Source organism: Gopherus evgoodei, chromosome 8, assembly GCF_007399415.2.
Source record: "Gopherus evgoodei ecotype Sinaloan lineage chromosome 8, rGopEvg1_v1.p, whole genome shotgun sequence".
In the NCBI taxonomy this organism is placed as follows: Eukaryota; Metazoa; Chordata; order Testudines; family Testudinidae; genus Gopherus; species Gopherus evgoodei.
In genome coordinates this window covers 18,331,328-18,350,827 of record NC_044329.1, presented here as the reverse complement: position 1 = coordinate 18,350,827, position 19,500 = coordinate 18,331,328, and the positions used below count along the sequence as shown (strand labels likewise).

At 37.7% G+C, this 19,500-nt stretch overlaps 1 protein-coding gene across 9 annotated transcripts in view; it reads right to left on the bottom strand.

The window, feature by feature from the left end:
* The window catches only part of TCERG1 (transcription elongation regulator 1), a 49,636-nt gene that overhangs the window by 7,465 nt on the left and 22,671 nt on the right, over positions 1-19,500 (bottom strand). For all 9 annotated transcript variants that reach the window (XM_030571569.1, XM_030571570.1, XM_030571571.1 and 6 more), the window contains 8 exons: positions 19,166-19,254; positions 13,983-14,143; positions 12,198-12,264; positions 10,926-11,061; positions 9,585-9,674; positions 8,264-8,382; positions 5,929-6,079; positions 1,085-1,249 (listed from right to left, as the gene is read on the bottom strand). In XM_030571569.1, the coding sequence (XP_030427429.1) occupies positions 1,085-1,249; positions 5,929-6,079; positions 8,264-8,382; positions 9,585-9,674; positions 10,926-11,061; positions 12,198-12,264; positions 13,983-14,143; positions 19,166-19,254 (978 nt within the window). The remainder of the gene's footprint in view (positions 1-1,084; positions 1,250-5,928; positions 6,080-8,263; positions 8,383-9,584; positions 9,675-10,925; positions 11,062-12,197; positions 12,265-13,982; positions 14,144-19,165; positions 19,255-19,500) is intronic.

Here is a 19,500-nt window from a genome sequence, read left to right as displayed (position 1 = left end):
TTTGTCTGCACTTAGGGCATTTTTGAGAGAATTCCTTCTGTTGCTAATACTGACTTACTGGCAATGTTAGCAATGTTGAGAGCGATAGTGTAGACAGGGTGCTGGCTAGCAACACTAAAAGCTATTCTTGCTAAAGATTTTATCTTGTGAACTTAAAGTGGAGGAAAAGCTCAACAGCAGTATTAAAAATGCTGTGCTTTAAAATGTCAAAGACAATTCAACCATTTGTATGTGGCTACTGTAACAGCCTTAAAGAGACATGCCTCAACCCATCCCACGGAGGAGAAATCAAACCTCAAAATTATTGTCTGAATGATGAGGCTATTCAGTTCAAGTATGATAGATAAATCTTGTGTCCATCCCACCTATTTGGGACAGATGTTCCCCTCCTCCATTCAAGCACATGAAAGCAAAGGAGTGAGCTGAACTGTATATTGCTTTTGAGCCCCCAAAAATATCTTGTAAAAATAAATATTCAAAACTAATACAACTGAAAGAGAGGGGAAAATGATGTTGTCTGATGGACTGTGCACTGGACTGCTGTGACACCCTGAACAAGTCACTTCACCTTTTTGCTCTTTATGTAAAATGGAGATAATCCTTCCTTTATAAAATGTTTTGAGATCTATGGATTAAAACCTCTATATAATAACTAAGTGCTATTAAGTGACCATTGCAGGTTTGGATCTTCACTGGATGGAAGTTGGGGAAGGAAACAGATCAGAGAGCAGCCACTCTACGAAGCATGCTCCCCCCTGTAGCGACAAACTCAACTGCAAACTGTTGTGGAAATTACTGCTAGTTAGACTATTTTTAACTTCTTATTCATGGCATTAGCTCCTTGAAGAGGCAGGTAGGAACATGAAATAGAAGTGGAAGAAGCGATGGAGGCACTGCGTATGAGCCAACTGGAATTCAGTTGAAAGAAAACCACATGAAAGAAGGAAACCTCTGCTGGTCCGGTTGCATTCCATGTTATCACTACAAAAGTGACAGCATTACAAGTCTCTCAAATTGCTTAAATATATTAACAGTGTAGATAACAGTGAAAGTAGTATGCAGCACCTAACTATTACACACATACCTTAGCTATTTTTTCAATGTATTGTTTAAAAAGGTCTTCCCTCTGTGAAGAGCTATCCACTGCTTTGTAACGGGGGTCAGTCTCTACTTTGTCCTTCACTTTGCTCCAGCGAGACTGACTGTCCAAGTGGTGATTAGACAGTAGTTCAAAGAAGTCCATTTTAATCTATATTTTAGACAGAAGAAGAAAAAAAACAAACAATTAATGAGTAACAGGACTCCTGAATGTTTGCTAATAGAAAAAGAGGCAGACTTACCTCAACGAAGCGAACTATATGAATTTTACATACTAGAACATCAAAATCTCTAAAAGTATATTGAATTTTAGAGTTAGTTATCTCTAAAATCCACTTTGGGTATAATTTTTGTGAAATATATTAAAACTGAAACACTAGGAAGACTATCAAAGTCTAAGATGAGCTGTATATCAAAGAAATATTCATCCACACACTTAGTTTTCTTGCTCTACTCTAATTTAAGCTTTCTTGTTCAGCTTTTAAAATATAATCCCTCCAACTTCTGTACTGCACAAACCAGTATTTCAGGGCATCCATGACACAGAAGCTAGTTAGATTTTAAGCAGAGCCCTAATTAGGCAGCACAAATACCCATGGGTTCATGCCTCAAGAATACAGTGGATGGAGGCATATACTGAATCTGCGATTAACCAGCAAACAGTACAAAGACCTCCTGTTTAAGATCAATAATGGGATTTGTTATATTTCATTAAAACTTTTTTAACTGAACAAAGATATATAGAGCTTTAGTCTATAGTCTTAAGACAGATATATTCAAAAGTGGTGCCCAAATGCTGTAATTCAGCAGTTAAATTTAAAATATATTATTCAAGCATAAATAAATATTTGTAGCTACTTTTAAAAAATGGAAATGGCATGTTACATATAATAAACCCCTCAACACTGTACATAGCTACAACATTATGGAGGACTAATAGATCTGATCCAATGCTAACTTTGGACCTCAGGACAGAAGAACCAAACTAGCGATACAACATCGCATCAGCAGTTGCAAGGGCAGCTACCATACAGTTAGTAAAGATTTTTATCCCTGGGGTGGATGTTCCTCCATGTCCCTTTTGGGATTTTAGGATTTTTTCTTTAATTCCAACCACTTCAAACCCTCAAGGCCCTGGCATTTAAGCCACCATCTTTCTCAATCAAGAGAACAAGCCGTCCCTTGAGAGGCCAGTTGACATCACTTGTTGAAGGGCTAGAGCCCACTTAATAGCTCAAAGCACTCTCTACCCAGGGTTAAGCATGCTGCCTTCACAGCACTACCAACCCCTGGTGGCACAGGAACAAGACCATAAGTAGTTCCTTTGCTGTAGTATAATACTAGTACCTAGCTAGGGCTGGGTTGGCTATATATTTTGCATTCCCCCAAAAGTCTCAGCTCCCACATACAGAGGTTAACAATGGGAGTTGAAGACTAATGTAAGGCTATCAAAGTGTGTGCCTTATCAGCTAACTGAAACCTTCTAGGTCTCTTAAAATGACATATATAGTTATTACCATATATTAGGGTAAAATGAAGATCAGAGCCAATATTCTGCAGGCTTCCCCACTAACGAACTTGGCTCTTGACACTGTTTTTATTGCTTACGTTTGTAAGAAACTTTATAGACTTTTCCTGTGCTGTCTCAAGACAAGAGACAAGTACAATAGAGATTAGGAAACAACTCCTTAATGTTACAGTGAAGAAGTTTGTAACACTTCACCCACAGCACTGTAACTCTACCTTACGGTGTTGAACAAGATGCAAAGCAAAACCTTTTACTTATTTTATAAAATGCTGTATGTTGTTCCAGAATTGATCTTAAATAAAACATGCAAGCAGTATCAAGATACGAAGCTTTCTAAGCCATGAGCATTAGGAACTTACATTTAAAATGTAAAGCAAGGCGTTTTAAAATGTTACTACAGAAATCTATAAAAGTAAGGGTACCTTATTGGTCAAAGTGTAAACAGGAACACTCTTTTGTAATATGTATCTACACAGAGACAGAGACAGTATTTCTGCTTCCTTTTTACACTAGTCACTGGCTATTCATTAATCCATCCTGAGAACATGGTGAGTGAGAGTCCACAATATGCAGTGGTTCCTCTTACATGGAGAAAGGAGACTAAAACACTGCACAACCAAAGCACAACTGCAAATAGTAATACACTGGCACTAGCTCCAGCTCAAGAATCAAAACAACATTTTTCTGTGTTACTACAGAAACAGTTAGCTGTCTTCCCTCCTCTCCTTCTTTAAAGCCAGCATGATCTCACAACCTAATACTTTTTCTTAAGCCAGGAAGGAACAGACATGGTCTTAGCTGACTGTTACTTTACTACTGGCCTGTTTAGTAGTAAATGCGATCATGTAGCCAGTAGCTTTCTTCCTCAGAAAACGCAATGCCATTTTCAGTCTTAACACAGAGGACAGTATAAGACTGTTTCAGCACCCAAAAACATCCTTGGTTATATGCACATGGCACAAGGCAGTGCACTAAGACAGGCCGCCTCAAGTCAGTAGGTGGGGCAGGATGTTAACAAGCTATTAATTAAAACAATAACTTGACAAAATGTTGTCATCTTGCCTATGTAAGGGCTTAAGGTATTGCCAACTTAAGTGTCTTGAACTGAGAAAGAACAGAGTGCAATGCCTAAACTAGAGCAGAATGGCAGGTAGGAAGCTATTAATAGGGGTTAGAGGGAACAAAATTAATGCACTAACCTTATAATCTTGGCAAAGTGAGTATACATATAGCTGAGACTTCAGCTTAGATTGAGTTTGTTGGCCTTTTATGCTAGTTTTCTTGCAACGTCTATTTTGAGGAGAGGCCAGAGGAAGATAGAAAGTGTTCTGGGTCAGTATGACGACAACTTGCAGAAAAGCTTCCATGTTACCAGCCCATATTACACTTGATTCCTTCATTTCTTCACCATGAAAATTCACACACTGAGCCAAATCTCACTCACCTTACTCACTTGAATAGTACCTATGGAGTTCCACTTACTCATATGAGTAAAGGTGGGCAAGATTTGACTCATTACAGTGATAAAAAGGACTATATGACCATCTGAAAGAGAGGCTCCCATGGCACTGCTTAGTATAATAAATCTCAACTGAGGAAATCAAAACAATATTTCAAACTCTTACTTTAAAGATTTCTGTGAAGAGCTTACCTTCTTTATAGAAAATCTTTGGATTTTTAATACTGGCTGAGAAAGCTTCACTTTACAATTTAGCTGCCTTATTTTATTTTACATTTTTTTTTTAAAAGCAAACAAATATAAGGCTGAAAATACTGCAGGTGTATTTAGATTTTTTTTTTTTTTCAAGTCAACAAATTCTGGGCACAACTCTCATCACTTCACAAGGAAAAAGCTAAAAAAATGTAAAGTACCGGAACTGCGGGAGGCTAAAGTCACCACACAGAGATACCAATTCTTTCCTCACTAGGGAATCCCATAATACTTTGCGTGTCAGTGATTGACAGCTGTCAGACTGAACTGATTGACAGGCCGCACAGCACATAACTGTAAAGTCTATCCACTTGTTATAAAACAGAATACATAAAATGGTTACAAAAGGCTTTTGGAGAAAGAACATTAGTTTCAAGTACAAAAAGAAATACAGTCTTTCTTCTTTTAACTTGTCTAATTCAGAATAATCATGCAATATTAAAACTAAAAGCATTTACATCTCTTTAAACTTTCAACTAGACTATTGCTATGGTGCAAAAACAGTGTTTTAAAATTCCACATTTGTGGTTCAAATATAGTATGTAAAAGTTTAGGGATAGTTTTCAATTAGATTTCATTCGTTTTCTCTGAAAGCATAATCATTTATTGAAAACATCAGCAATCAAATAAATGTAATTTAAAAGCCAATAATGCATTTAATTAGAAGAATCAAATTCTTGACTTTGGAAATATTTATCCAAAATTGCTATTTCAATTATTAAAGTATTCCAATTCTTGTATGCCACAGCATTTTATCTTCTACAAGTGCTACTCTTTCACCACTGCTTCCTAATAAGTGGAATTTACAGTAGCTCTCTTTTACACAATAAATGTTGGAGATTTTAAATGTCAAAAATGATTAGGCTTCAGAGGTTATTTTTCATCATTCACACAACACACAGGGACATTTAGGAAAGTGGCTGCATATTCTGATAGTAACACTATTGATGCCACCTCCATAGCACTCTGTTTTCCCAGTGGTGAGTGCTTGCTCCTGAGTATTGACATCACAGCCAAATGACATTTGGAATTCATTAATCTTTAATAGTCGACCTTTAATTCTGATAAGCAGTAATTTATACTTAAGGTATGTTTACTGAAAGATTAGAAAGTCACTAAAGTGCTACCTTCTAGGTAGAAAAGAAGATAAAGCAGCTTTTTAAAATTTAAATGGACTAGTCTACAAAGAATTCTGAAATCTTATTGCCACCACTGAGAGAATGGCCAGCTCTGGATTTTCTACCCAAAGAGGACAAGCATCCTTTTCATCCTCCAGGATGTCACCTTTTTTTAAAAAAAGACAAGTATCATTCCAGTTAAAAACAGCATGATGTGGCTTGTGGGTTTATTTATTTTAAATATAATGAATTATCAGTGTACTTGCATTGCCTAGAAGTTGATATACCTGCAAAATTAGTAAGATTAATTTAAAAGGCCATAAAACAAGGAGTAGTCAAATATTTGTATTTTAAAAGCTGTAAGGCTGGGGAATAAAAATCTCAGTGAAAGAACCCTGGAAACCAAGTACTGGCTTTGTCCCATCTCATTCAAGCCCCCACCACTCACGCCACTGGAACTAAAACCACCTTACCTTCTCACCTCTGGTCTTCGAATCTTCTTTCTCCTTCTTTCTTGCCGCTGTGACAAACTCGTTAAACAAGGCCTCTCGATCTTTCATCTTTTCAATTGCCTTGAATCTCGAGTCTTTAGCATGCTTGGCTGCAAATTCACTAAAAGTAGCTCTGTAACAAAATGGCAAGTGAACTGATTTGTTCGAGCTATCTTTGCTGTGAAGTAGGTTCAGCAGAAAAACCATCTCTTCTGCTAGATCACATGCCAAAATACAATTAAAAAAACTCTCTTCTCACTATGCAGATAATTGATCAATAAACTACAGAGAGGAGTTGGGTTAAGAAGACACAAAGAAAAATATTGCTCAAGACTTATACTTAAATTATCCGTGCAAGTGTGCAGGTTTAGGGAAAAAAGATTACAATGCAACAAACGAAAATACATTTACTTAATTCAACTGTCTAGAACACCTTAACTTCTTGGGATTAACACTGTAGTGCAGCCTATCCAGATATTTCACGGCTGTGCGATCTAAAATTTACATGCACTTGCTTGCAGCCAAACTGTGCTAAGAGTGACACTGGGAAATTCAATATTTGGTGTTAGTAAATGTAGAACACTGGATAAATTAATTTTTCTGCAATGAACATTATATAGTTTAACCTTATGACATAAGGAGTTGGGATATTTTTAACACTGAGCAGGTGCAGTAGTGCAGGGCTTTCCACCCATTATCTGTGTAGCATTTTCTTTACAGTTCTCTCACCTCCAGGGCCAGATTCCAGTCTCAGATGTGCAGTAAATATAGTACTGCCACTTACCCCGAAAAAAAACACTACTGTGCTTTTTCCAAGATCTGATGCAAATCTGGCCCCAAGAATACGTGAGACACTTATAATCATACGAATGTGTTCATCACAGCATGGAAATAATTAGACTTGGAAAATCCCACCTACTGTTGCTGTAGGGTAAATTAAAAAAAGAAGAAAATTTGATAGCTTGTTCAAAAAGATTAGAAAGTGAATGTACAGCTATACTGAAGAACACGAGCTGTATAAAAAAAGTGGAATACAAACTTGAGCATGTTAGACTGGGATAGATTTTTTTTTTTAAGTAGTTGACACACATGGAAGTGCAGCAATGCCTTAGACAAACAACTGACACTACAAGATGAAGGATAGGCTAAAACAAAACATGAAGTCCCTCACCTGGAGATCATATTCTTCTCTCCCATTTTTATATTTTTTCTATGCGAAAACAGCTTTTGTCTTGGTATAAACAAACACTCACAGAGATAAGAGTTTTAGTTTTTCTTGGATTGCAAAGTACTAAAGTCAATCCTTCTGAAGGACATATTTAGCACACCCATTCATGTATTTTAAATACTCAAAATCTCACAGCTGCCAAAAAATGTAATCTTCCTGACAACTTCCCTTACTGGATGTCTAAAGACACTGCTAATTGAGGATTGTTTTTACAGATGTGAAGTCAATTATGCTGGTTAGCCTAAAGCCTGCACATGCTGGCTTCCAGCACATTTCAGCGTATGTCGCTGAATCGATGAAGTTGAAGTGAATCAAATGAACCGCTGTTTAAACATAAAATAATTCCTGTCTGATCCAGGTTAGAAGTGACACTGACATACATTTAATGTAAAATATAATGCTTATAAGCTATTAAGTGACATAAGGATGGCTATGAGTTGTTTGGGCGAGAACTATGAACAATTCAGGCATCTTGGAACCATAATCTTGAATATCTAGTATCCATGCTAAAAACACCAAAACACTTAGTGTGATAGATACCCCTGGATGGCATAGATTCACTGTGATTTTTATACTGCAGAATTGGTGTTTTCTGTAATACTGTGTAGGATATCTACACATCCACAAATACACGATATACACTTTTTCATTGAAGGTAAAAACAAAACAAACAAACCCAAACACATACACAGTGATTTTCTGTTATAAGGAAAACTTCTCACAGGCCAGTATGATCTGCAAAGGCTACAAGAGCTGCATGAGAACACTCACTGAAAAAAAAAAAAAAAAATGAGCCCTTTCTCATCATCCAGCCATGTGCTGGGGATTTTTTCACATTCTGAACCAGTGAATTATAATATATCAAACATCAAAACCCCCAAATTCCAGCACTCTGTTGGTTAGGGAGCCTATAATCATGCAGAAGAAAATAATACATTTCAACAGGCCCAAGATTTTCCCAGAGTTCATTTCCCCCTTCTTTTACAGTTTTGAAAGGAGCAAAAGAGGGGTTAAATTACCCACTGAAAAATAAAGTGTATTTTGACCTGGCAAAAGCTTTCACATGTGAATGTGAAATAAACCACCTACCTTGGATTAAACTTTGCTTCTTCCATCATTTTCTTGAAATCCTCCTTGGCCTGCATTATTTTGTTTTTCTTTTCCTTGCGCTCTTCTTCTGCTCTAGTCTTCACATACTGGTCAAATACCTAGAGAAATACCAATAAGACATAAGATGTCCAAATTTGGAGTCATATTATCCCCTATGAGGAAAAGGCAGATGAAGAGAAAGAAAACTTCATGTGTTTCAACTTGCAGAGTTTACCCAACTAGTCTGTGGAAGAGTATGCCTGCTTTGGCCTAGCAAACCTGCAAATCTGACCTCATATTAGTGAAGAAATCTCACACTCATGGGTGGTCTCTGTATGACCCCCTGGGGCCCGGGCCCAACATCTAATTCTCCAATTGCAGAACAATTCCAAATGAAGCCATTTTACCATACCTTCCCAGTTCTGCTAGTAGATGTACCCTGGCAGTACTCAAATATCCAAAATAACCAATACCATTTCCCTTTCATTCATTCTTTTATATTTATACACATACCCCATTATTTTGGAAGGAATTACTAATCCACCCTTGTTAAATACCTCTTTACAAGAGAACAGAACTTCTCCTTTCCCCTAACAACTGATACATTTTATAATCCTGAATACTTACACTAAGGGATTAATTACCATTATAACAGAGACCATCCATTTATGCAACACTCACATATTTGCATAGCAACAGTAATGTAGAGATTGGAATAGCTTCTGTAATACACTCAGAATCCATTCCCACTGCATGTATGGGAAGTGGTGTAATACAGTAGGATTTGTCCTCATATGAACATTTCCTCCCATAACTTGTTTGTTAACCTGAGACTTACTTGGAGGATTTAAATATAGTAATACAAAAATAAAGTTGAACCATTTCTGGGTAAAATGTTAATAGAAAGGGGCTTATTCCTCTCCTAAGCTTTTCAATCTTTTTCACATTTCTTCCTTCATCTGGGGAAAGGATTTCTGAACTGAGTCTGCCTTATAATAAAGCCTGTGCTTGAATTTTTCATTGCTCAGATTTTTAATGTGTTCATTATTCATTCTATTAATATTTTGGTGTGACAATGAAGATGCTCTCTGCTGCACCTGTTTTTTGGCAGCCTCCTGGCTATCTATCTATCATTGCAGCATGAAATGAATCTTATCACCAGAGAAGTAACAGCTCCTGCTCTCTTTGTTGAAAATAAAGCATAAAACAAAAAAACAAAAAAAACCCATTTGCAATACAGGTCCCCAAAGGACTATACTTCCACTCAAAGATTATTTTTAATGATATGTATGTCTTGAAGTTAATTAACCTTTTCTATTACCTGTTTCCTTTCTTTAGGATTGAGAAGTAAGTACCGAGGATCGAAAACTATCTTGTGCAGCTCCTTCTCCCAGGTTGAAAAGGCAGAAACCTTTAAAAAGTAAAAAACAGACTGGATTTTGCCTAGTAATTAAGTTCCCCCAAAGATACAAAGGTTGTGTATTTTGCTTGAAATCTACAGGACATCTGTTAAAAAGAAGACATAACCAAAATCCATCCTGAAGTTTTCATCACTAATAGATGACAAGCGGTGGGAGGTTAGCATGGCAAATTTCCACACTAATTGGCTCTGAAAACTTCTACATAATTACACAGAAGTAACATACATCTAATTACTCATTAAAATAACCACTACTGCGTGGCATTTAAAAATCACTACATCAGAAGAGAACCTTCAAGCTTTGCATTTTGATTTCCCATGACTGCTCTGTTCCTTCACTAAATGTTCTGAGTTTTTATATTAAAAGTTTCTCATACACAAATGGATCTTTGTATTGAAAAAATGCCTATCTGTAAGCTGATTTCAACTGAGTTTTTTTGGAATAACCCTAAAATGGCACTGCTGTGGATCAAAACAAAAGATGTACAGGCATCACTTCAAATTTGGAACCTCTTCTCTTTTGCATATAAACATTACTACCATTCTCGGAAGCCAGTGCATCTATAAAAGTCAATAAGTATTGAAAAAGCCTCAAACTCAGTTTAATTAAAAAAGAAATGGCTAGTTTTCAATGTTAGCAGAATAGTTTAAGGAAAGATGAGGTGAAAGTTTTTCTCCTTTCATGTTGTGATCATGGGAAGATTTAAAAAAAAAAAAAAACAGGAATGAGATGCTCAATTCCCACTGATTTTCAATGGATACTGGGTGCCTAATATGACCCCTGTGCCTCTGAAAAATCTCCACCTCCCTACCTATGTTCTGACTTGTCAACATACTACACACTTTTTTAAAAGAAAAGTCTTCGGGGCAGGGATTTATCCCCTTCTCTTTCCTGTACATCAGCAGCACACTGTTGAAACTTGAAAACTAACATTGGAAAATTAAATATATAACAAAATCATGCTAATTCACACTGATTGTGGTTTAAAGAATCAGAAGATATGAAAGGAAAAGATAATGCATCAGAATATTTGGTTCACTTATTTTGACAACGTAGTTCAGTTTTAATTATTTAGGATAACTGTGATGATTTTAGTAATCACAGCCCCAACTCGTGTTCAATCTTTCCTCAGAAGTGGGATGAGACTGCTTTTGTGTGTATGAGAATTATTAGGCTTGCAAATTAGCAAAGTAAGAATTAACAAGGTTCTACTTTATTATCAAAAGGATAGTTCCTCTAACCCCTCTCTCTAGCAGCATATCCTTGAACTGTTTCATTCGAGCCTCCAGTGGGACAATGGCCCTCTCACGTGCAGCTTTAATTTCAGCTTCCATGGCAGCCTCCTTGTCTGAATCAATGTCTTTGTTGTCATCCTTCCTGTAAAAATGAAACATACAGTATCCTCTTAGAAGTGATGTTAACACTGCAGTTAAGATATCTAACTGCATCACAAACAGAACATAAATTTTAGCTCATTCCAGCAATATAGGCTTGTACAAACCACTGCAAGACGTTTGTCAAAGACTGAAACATCAGAGTGAACAAACACAAACTAGGCATTCAGATTTTAAGTATTATCAAGCAAATCAAAAGAAAATGTAAAATCACTAAAAAGAAAAGTAGGTTTAATCCATCTTTTGTTTTATACTATTTTACATTCTACCTCTTTGTTGAAAACACCAGGCTCTGTTTATTGAGTTAAAAGGACACTACTGAAAAGTTTATAACATTTATAATGTAGATCAAATTGAGTTTAAGAGGGAGAACTGCCAAAGGAAAAAAAAAAAAAAACACACCACCAAATAATCCATTTTGTTAAGACATTTTTAAAAAATACATTGCTCCTCTAGGGATATTTACTGAGACATTCTTGGTTCCCAGAAGTATTATTCTAAATTCTCACAGTCATAACCAGGATCTAATTCATGATTACATCAAATGACACAAAATACCAAGATGGGAGTAGTTACACTTGTAACAAGGCACATAGCTCTAGGAGCAATAACATTTGCCCTGATTTTCTGCAAACCAAACAGAGCAAAAACAATCACTCTTGATGTTATAGTACAGTCAAAACAGCCTTTTTATAGAAAAAAACTCCAGCTCAAAAATCCATACTACTGTCTTTTTTGGGCAACAAAAACTTGTGCAAATAGAGTGAACACAAGCTGGGCAAATGAGTGGCATATGCTAATACCACAGAACTGTATAACATAAAGACAGCTCAAAATGCTCCTGAGGGAGATCAGGCTATCACAGATAGCTTCTATCACAAACACACATTTATTATTTATGACTTCCACAGAAGATGGAATTCTCTCTCAACATGAATTCTATCCAGCTCTAACTAAGTAACATTAGCAAGAAAGGTAGCAGAAATCTAAAGTAATCCTGTTCAGTTATACCCAGGCAATGCCATTGCCTTCAACAGGGTTGCCTGAGTGCCGCTGAGACCGGACAGAGCCTTCTATATCTAGACTAAGTCCATATAAGTGTTTTCAAGAATAACTTACTTTCGCTTCTTTGTTTTAATAGGCTCATCATCATTTGTTTCCTCTGCTGATTCATGATCTTCTTTAACTGTAAGATAAGTTTCATTAACAGTCTTCTAGATGAAGAAAAGTTCACAACTTATGCCTGAAGCCTCTTGCATACCATATAAAGCTGCCTGATCACAATTTTAACCCATTATTTTGAAGGAAATTAGATGCAATTCTTCATTCAGTTTTAGAGAAATCTCATCGGAGCTTGATAATGTTTGTCACTATGGCATTATGCTTAAGTCTCCATCTTTAATTGCCCCCATAAATCAGATTGTTATAGCAAGTGCCAACACCCTGGTTTTGTATTAGCCACAAAACAACTCTCTTCCATATTCCGTTTTCCATTCATTCAACAGAAGGGATTAGTTCTTATGAAATCTGCTCTCTAATTACATTTAAAATCCTTTTCCCATAACAAGATTTAAGTACTCTATTTTCATTTGTGTTTTATACACTTGCACGCAGAAAATAGAACAGAACCATAAATATACAAACTCTAAATGCTGAGCTCATTCATTTCAGTAAAATTAAGTAATCAAACTATCATCCCTAACCCCAGCAAGAAGCCCAGGGGACTGTGTAGGTGGCCCACTTTCCTCACCCCTCATGGATCTGACTGTAAGACTGGGACGCAATTTAGTGTAAGTTAGAAGAAAACACAACATTAGCAGTTATCAAACAGTGGGTCACCACTCTACTTCACTGGGTTCACCAGGGCAGAAAGCTGCAAGCGGGAACTACCCACGGGGTTCTGGAGCCCCAAGCTCCCAGCCTGGCTGAAGCCCCAAGCCCTCTGCCCTGAATGCGGCTGAAGGTTGCAATTTTTTTTCTAGTGAGGACGGGGGTTAGTGATTTTTTTCTTTTAAGTCCAAATGGGTTGCCTGCATAAAAAGTTTGAGAAACACGACACTACATGATTTGTGGTCAGTTTTGTATTTTAAAGGAATTAAACATCTAACTCACATTTCCAAAAAAAACTGAGGCCAAAATGTGCCTTCGTAAATGCTTCATGGAGCCCATTTATATCTTCTAATTGCAAAGTAATATTCTGCATTACTGTCTTCAGAATTAAATCATCTCCCTTATACTTCCCCACCCAAAAAAAGCCTTTTCCTCTTAAATGCGCAAGTCTATCATTCTTGGATGATTTATTAGAAATTATGCCCAAAATAGTCTTTCAGTAGCTTCTTAAAGAAAATAATGCTGCCCAACCCCCAGAAATAAACACAATTTCTCATCACTGCAGAATTTTATTTCAGTCAACATTAATTTAATTCCCTTCTTTCAATGCTCCAATATTTTACGGTCTTATCTTTGTGATTAGATCTTTGTCTGCTTTTTGTTGGCCTGAAAATCTATTCCTTTTCCCTATAATTTTTTTTAACCATTTCTCCCTTTCTTCTCAATAAAGAATGTCTGTTCCTTAGTCTGTTTTCATACATATTTTCTTTTATCAGACATAACATTTCTCCTGCCATTAACATCCCCTTTATTCTCTTGGACCTTTGTTTTAAAGCACTTTATATATCTGAAATTTATTATCCCAGTCAGCTTTTTAACTTAGTTGTCTCAGTTTTCATAATTACACCTCATTTTTCAAAGCCAGCTTACAGTTCTATCACTTATTTTTTATGCTCGTTTTGAAAATAAGCATAAAATGGAGCTTGGGCGAAAAGTTGTTCGTTGCCTCTCTATTAATCCTATAAAGGTGGTGATGGGGAGAATGGGGACTGATAATGATGATTTTCCTCTTACTTTGTTTCTTTCCTTCTTCCATTCCTCTTTTGTGAGGAGGTTCCTGAATAATTTTGTCCACATCAGCTCTTCCAATTAAGTCCTCTGGCCGGTCCCACATAGAGAGACGAGTGGTTGGATTGTAGAAAAAAACCCGCTCATCACCAGTCCATACCACACACCTAAGAATTTTTAAAACAGAATGCATATGCACCAAGTTTAGTTTTATCTATATTCATTTTATATGCCTGCTTTATATCACCCATGAGAATTGAAAATATTTAGTCACCCAGAAAAAAAAGACAATGCTTTCTAATGTTGTCCTGCAAAGAATTTAAATTTCTAATCTCTTCCAGCTATTGACTATCCGCTTTACAGAAACAGAGGAAAACAAACAGATGCTAAATGAATGATACTGCTGTTCAACAGGTTAAAAAACCCCACACACTCAACAATCATCAGTAGAAAACTCTCTCTGGGAAGTGGCCAAAAACTTTCAATTTCTGCGGAATATAAGCTTTTGTTAAAAAACCCAGCTTTATAATGTTGCAGAGCTAACCTTCCAAATGAGAAACAACACAGTACCATCCTACTCACTCAGCAATAGAGCTGTGATTCTGCATTTGATACTACTGCTTTCTCAACCAGCAAAGAGTAAACCTGAAAATATTAAAGTGTCACTACTACTTATAAGAACCCTGTGGGGGAAATAAAACTGACTGGATCCTATTCAATTTTCATTCTGCAGCTGCTGCTTCTTAAAACTGTATGCAGCATTAGAGAAGCATGAGGAAATATCCACAGGAGAAGACATTAAAAAAACCGACACACTAACAGATTGGAAGAGTTGAGTTCTGTGGGACAGAACGGAAGCCACTTCTGAGTTCATCTGTCCTCTAACCTGCTTTTGTTGTTTCCACCAAATGTGTAGAAGTCTAGCCTGAACTACATCTCCATTTAGGAAATAATGTGCCTTGTATTATTTTGGTCTAGCTCCCATTCACGTGACTGATTTTTCTGTTCTGGTGAGATCAACTGCTACTACTCGACAGGATACCAGAATGTAGGTCATAGTCATGTCTAGGTTATATTTAACACATAACTACAAGATATATCTATTTTCCCTGAAGAGAACTGAAGAACTGTTTTTTCCCTAATAGTTTATGTAATAGGCTTCAAAGCTCAAAAATACAGTTTTACCAATATTTTTACCAAAAGACATAGAAAATCCGATACCACTCTGGAAAAGTATTCGCTCTAGAAGTCTGAATCAGGTATTAGTACTAAGGAACCTTCTTTCTCTGCTACCTTGATAAAAAGTCACCAGATGGGAAAATTCAATCCTAACACTGCTGTTTGAAATTTACAGACCATGCTTTGAAGTTAAAATTTCTGCTTTACTATGTTAGTGGTTACAGAGGTAGCTTTAGATAGAGACTTGACTTTAATTGTTCTAAGACCCAGGTATTAAAGAGACATCAATGGTTAAACTGGACTTGCAAAGAAATGACATCATTGTTAGGCTCCTTTATTTAGACACAAAGAATGGTTACTTATCTAACAGTAACTGTGGATCTTCAAGAGGTTATCTAGATCAGAGGTTCTCAAACTGTGGTCCATGGACCACTGGTCCGCGAGCTCCATTCAGGTGGTCTCCGGATAGTTCCCTCTAAGGTGGGTGCCTAGGCAGCCGCACACAAGAGAATGAAGGGCCACCTTTCTAATTAGTGGAGCCGTGCAGGTGTGGCTTCATTAATTAGGTGCCTGGACCCTGGAGAAGACGCACATGTAAGGTGAGGTGGTGGCCTTGGGGTAATATGGGGTAGGTGAAAGGGGGCAGTGGAGTGAGAAGAGGGCACGGAGGGAATTTGGGACATGCAGAGCTGCAGCAGCCAGAGAAAGAGGCGACTTTACTCAGCCCCAGGGCTGCAGCTGCCAGGGAGAGACGGCCCTCCTGCCCAGCCTCAGATGTATGGCGGGGGAGACCCCCGCCTCCTTCCCAGCCCCAGTTAGGGTGCTGCTGAAGAGGGGGAGAGAGGGAGAGACCCCCTCTTTCCCAGCCCCCGCTCAGGGGCTGCAGCAGCAGGGTAGAGAGGGCACATGCACTGCATTAGAAAGGTAAGACTACTGATATTAAAATATGAGTTGTGTGCTTTTATTTGTAGAACAAAAAAAGTTTATCATCATCAAGGTTTTTTTTAATATAGCACTTTTACCCAAAGCGTTTTACAGTAGTTAGCTAACAGTACAAACAACATTTGGAAAGATCATTAAGCGGTCTGCCGAGACCCTCAGCAATTTTCAAGTGGTCCACAAAAAAAAAAAAGTTTGAGAATCACTGATCCAGATGGATTCCACTCTAGGTGCATGTGCACCCAATGCTCATGGGATCAGATTATTTTGCCAGCAGTGTCCTTTGAGGCCATATCCGAGCTCTAGATGGATTCACGTCCCCATACTTGAGAACATAAATGGTGGCACAGGCCCAAACAACCCTAAGTTCCTTTGCCAATACAGAATGCCAGAGGAGCAGTACTCTGTAGTAGAAGGGTCAGGACGGTGAATCATGGAATCCAGGTGGATAACACATCTCGAAAGAATCACAGTTCCACTCTTGGTGACTAACCAGCAGTTGTCTGTTTGCTCGGAGGTAGGTACTAGGAGTCCTATTTAAAGAACGACTGTAGGACAGCGCTACCAAAATGGGCATTCTTTTTGGAACCATCTACCAAAGAATAGTTTCTTGTAAATGCGTGGATTGAGTTCCACACGGTTGCTCTATACATTTCAGAAATAGGTACATTCTTCAGACAGGCAAAAAAGGTTGCCTGGGCTCTAGTGAAATGAACTCTCATGTGGCTAGATGGATCTCACTTGGCTAGCTTGTAAGAAATTCTTAAAACAACTGCTGGAGACCCATTCTGATAATCTTGTTGCGTATACTGCCTGGCTCTTAAACCTATCAAAGTCACGAACAATCTAGGTGTGTTCCTAAATGTTTCCGTCCTGTTAAGGTAACAGGGCAATGCCTTTACTATATCAAGAATATGACATCCCCTGGGGTTAATGAGGCTTGGGGAAGAAGACTAGGAGAAGAATACACTGGTTCATATGGAACTCTGAAGCAACTCTGGCTAGGAATTTGGAATGAGGCCTGAAAATAAACCTGTCCTTATGAAACACTATATAAAGGGGTACCTTCCATGAGGGCCTGAATCTTCTCTCCCTTTGAGTCTGTGAAAGGTCTTCTAAAAAAGAAGGTTTCACTGATAGGTCGTATAGGGAGCAGGTTGCAATTGGCTCACATGGGGGACCCATCAACACTGTTAGTATTATACTTATGTCTCACAAACTGGGTGAAAAACATGAATAAGGCCCTTAAGAAATATACCCACTCTAGGGTGTGAAAATACAGTGCAGTCCTAGATAGGAGAGTGATGTGCATATATTGCTGCGAGATGAACACTTTACGGAACTACTTGAAAAAATCAAGATGGTTTCAGAGATAGTAAATAGTCCAATTTTGCTGAAATGGGTGTTGCTGAAGGAGACATAACTGATGCTGAGATGTCCAAATAGGAAACCTCTTCCATTTAGCTTTTAAGTCAATCTTGTTGAGACTTTCCTGTAGAATGTTCTGAACTTCAGTTGAAGTGCTCCTTTCAGTGGATGTCAAAATGCCTTAAAGTTACTGTTGGACAAGGTGAGATGACTGCCTCATCAGGTGAAGAAGACAAAATTGCTTGTGAGATCAACTGGTCCTCCACCTTTGCCTGTTGATCTTCCTCTCTCTTAAGAGAAAAGGATCTAACCCCTTGAAATGGGGATAGAGGATGTTGTCTTGTGGGAATATGGTTGCATACAACAGGATGCTTCTACATATGGATACAACACTGGTGGACACAAGAGGAGGATAATGAGGGCCTTGTCCCTGTGAGCATACCTACACTGCAATTAGATACCTGCAGCTGACTGATTCACAGGGCTCAGCTTAAGAATCTGTTTATCTGCAGTGTAGACATCCAGTCAGGCTGCAGCCCAAGCTCTGGGACGCTCCAACCTCAGTGTGTACATTTCCTCTAAGACCCATGCCTTCCCCTGCTCAAAAAGTAGTTTCTGAAGGAATAGCTCCTGGTGGCTCTGAGCCTACTATAAATGAAAAAAGTTAGTAAAAAATACAAAAAACAATAATAGTCAAACTAAAAGTTAACAATGTAACAACTACACTAACTCACCACTAACTGTCTACAACAAAGTCGTACAGAAGCATGACTTCTGTAAGGGTTCTCTCTTGCTGCCACAGGCAATAAGAAGGAACTGAGACATGCTTGGGCCTACTCTTCTCTTTATCTCCTTGGACACCTGGGGAGTAGCTGTGGTCTCAAAAGCCACCAAAGAATCTGATCTCCCGTGCACTGAGTGCATGTGGACCAAAAATGGAATCCTGTGGACAACCATTTGAAAAAGAAAATGTTCTAAAAAAAAAAAATAAAAAACCAGGCAGAGGTACAGAGGTTTTCCCACCATATTTTCTAATCTGTATTGTGTATATCTGCCATATATTTTTATCACATCAGGAAGCCCTTTCAGAATACTTGTGTATACATTTCTTGTAAATGGCAGACAGATCCTTCCAAGTACCCATGATTTTCTTTCTTTCAATAGTTTCAATGATCTACTATTTCACAGCATGATTACTTTCATATTAGCACACTGACCAGCAACAATTCCAAACTGAATGTGGTTGACAAATACACATCCAAATGTCAAACAATATTCCCAGAATTCCTATTAACATTAAGATCTACAGAGATTTGTCCTTCACAGTCCTATTTTTGCTTCCAGAGATTCGGCATCATTTCTCTCAATTTAGAGATCTTGCAATAATACTGTTAATGTTACTTTGAAGTATATTTCATTTTAGGATTTTAAACAACTTTACAAATCTTAAGCTCCATTCCCCTTGTAAGGCAGGTACAGCATTGGAACTATTTAACAGACAGTTAAGAGACAAAGCAAATTATCTAATTGGCTCTAGGAAACAGAGTCAGTGAAAGAGACAGGAAAGAATTCATGAGTTCTGATTCCCAGACTCCTGTTCCAACAACGGAGCAACACTCCTCACCAACAAGAAGTCTGCTGCAACATACTACAGGGAAAGGAATTGGAATACCAAAGGTGTGCGCTGAGAATTAACTACATACCATGGGGTTCCAGGAATAGGAGTAGTTGCAACTGGTTTCGCTTTCTGAGCTGCTTTTTCTTCTTCAGTCATTTCTTCCTCTTTTGGCTCCTAGAAGGGGAAAAAAAATAAAGGTCGTAAGAGTACCCCATGTTCTCTGTTCAGCTATTTAATTTATATTCAACTGACAGTAATGTGGAATCATATTTATTTATTTATTTAAAATAATGTTAATCAACAGCCTCAATTATATTCACAGAGTTTAAGGTAGGAAGAATCTATTAGATCACCTAGTCTGACCTCCTCTCTCTCTCTCTCTCTCTCACAGGCCACTAATTTTCACCCAGTTCCTCATAT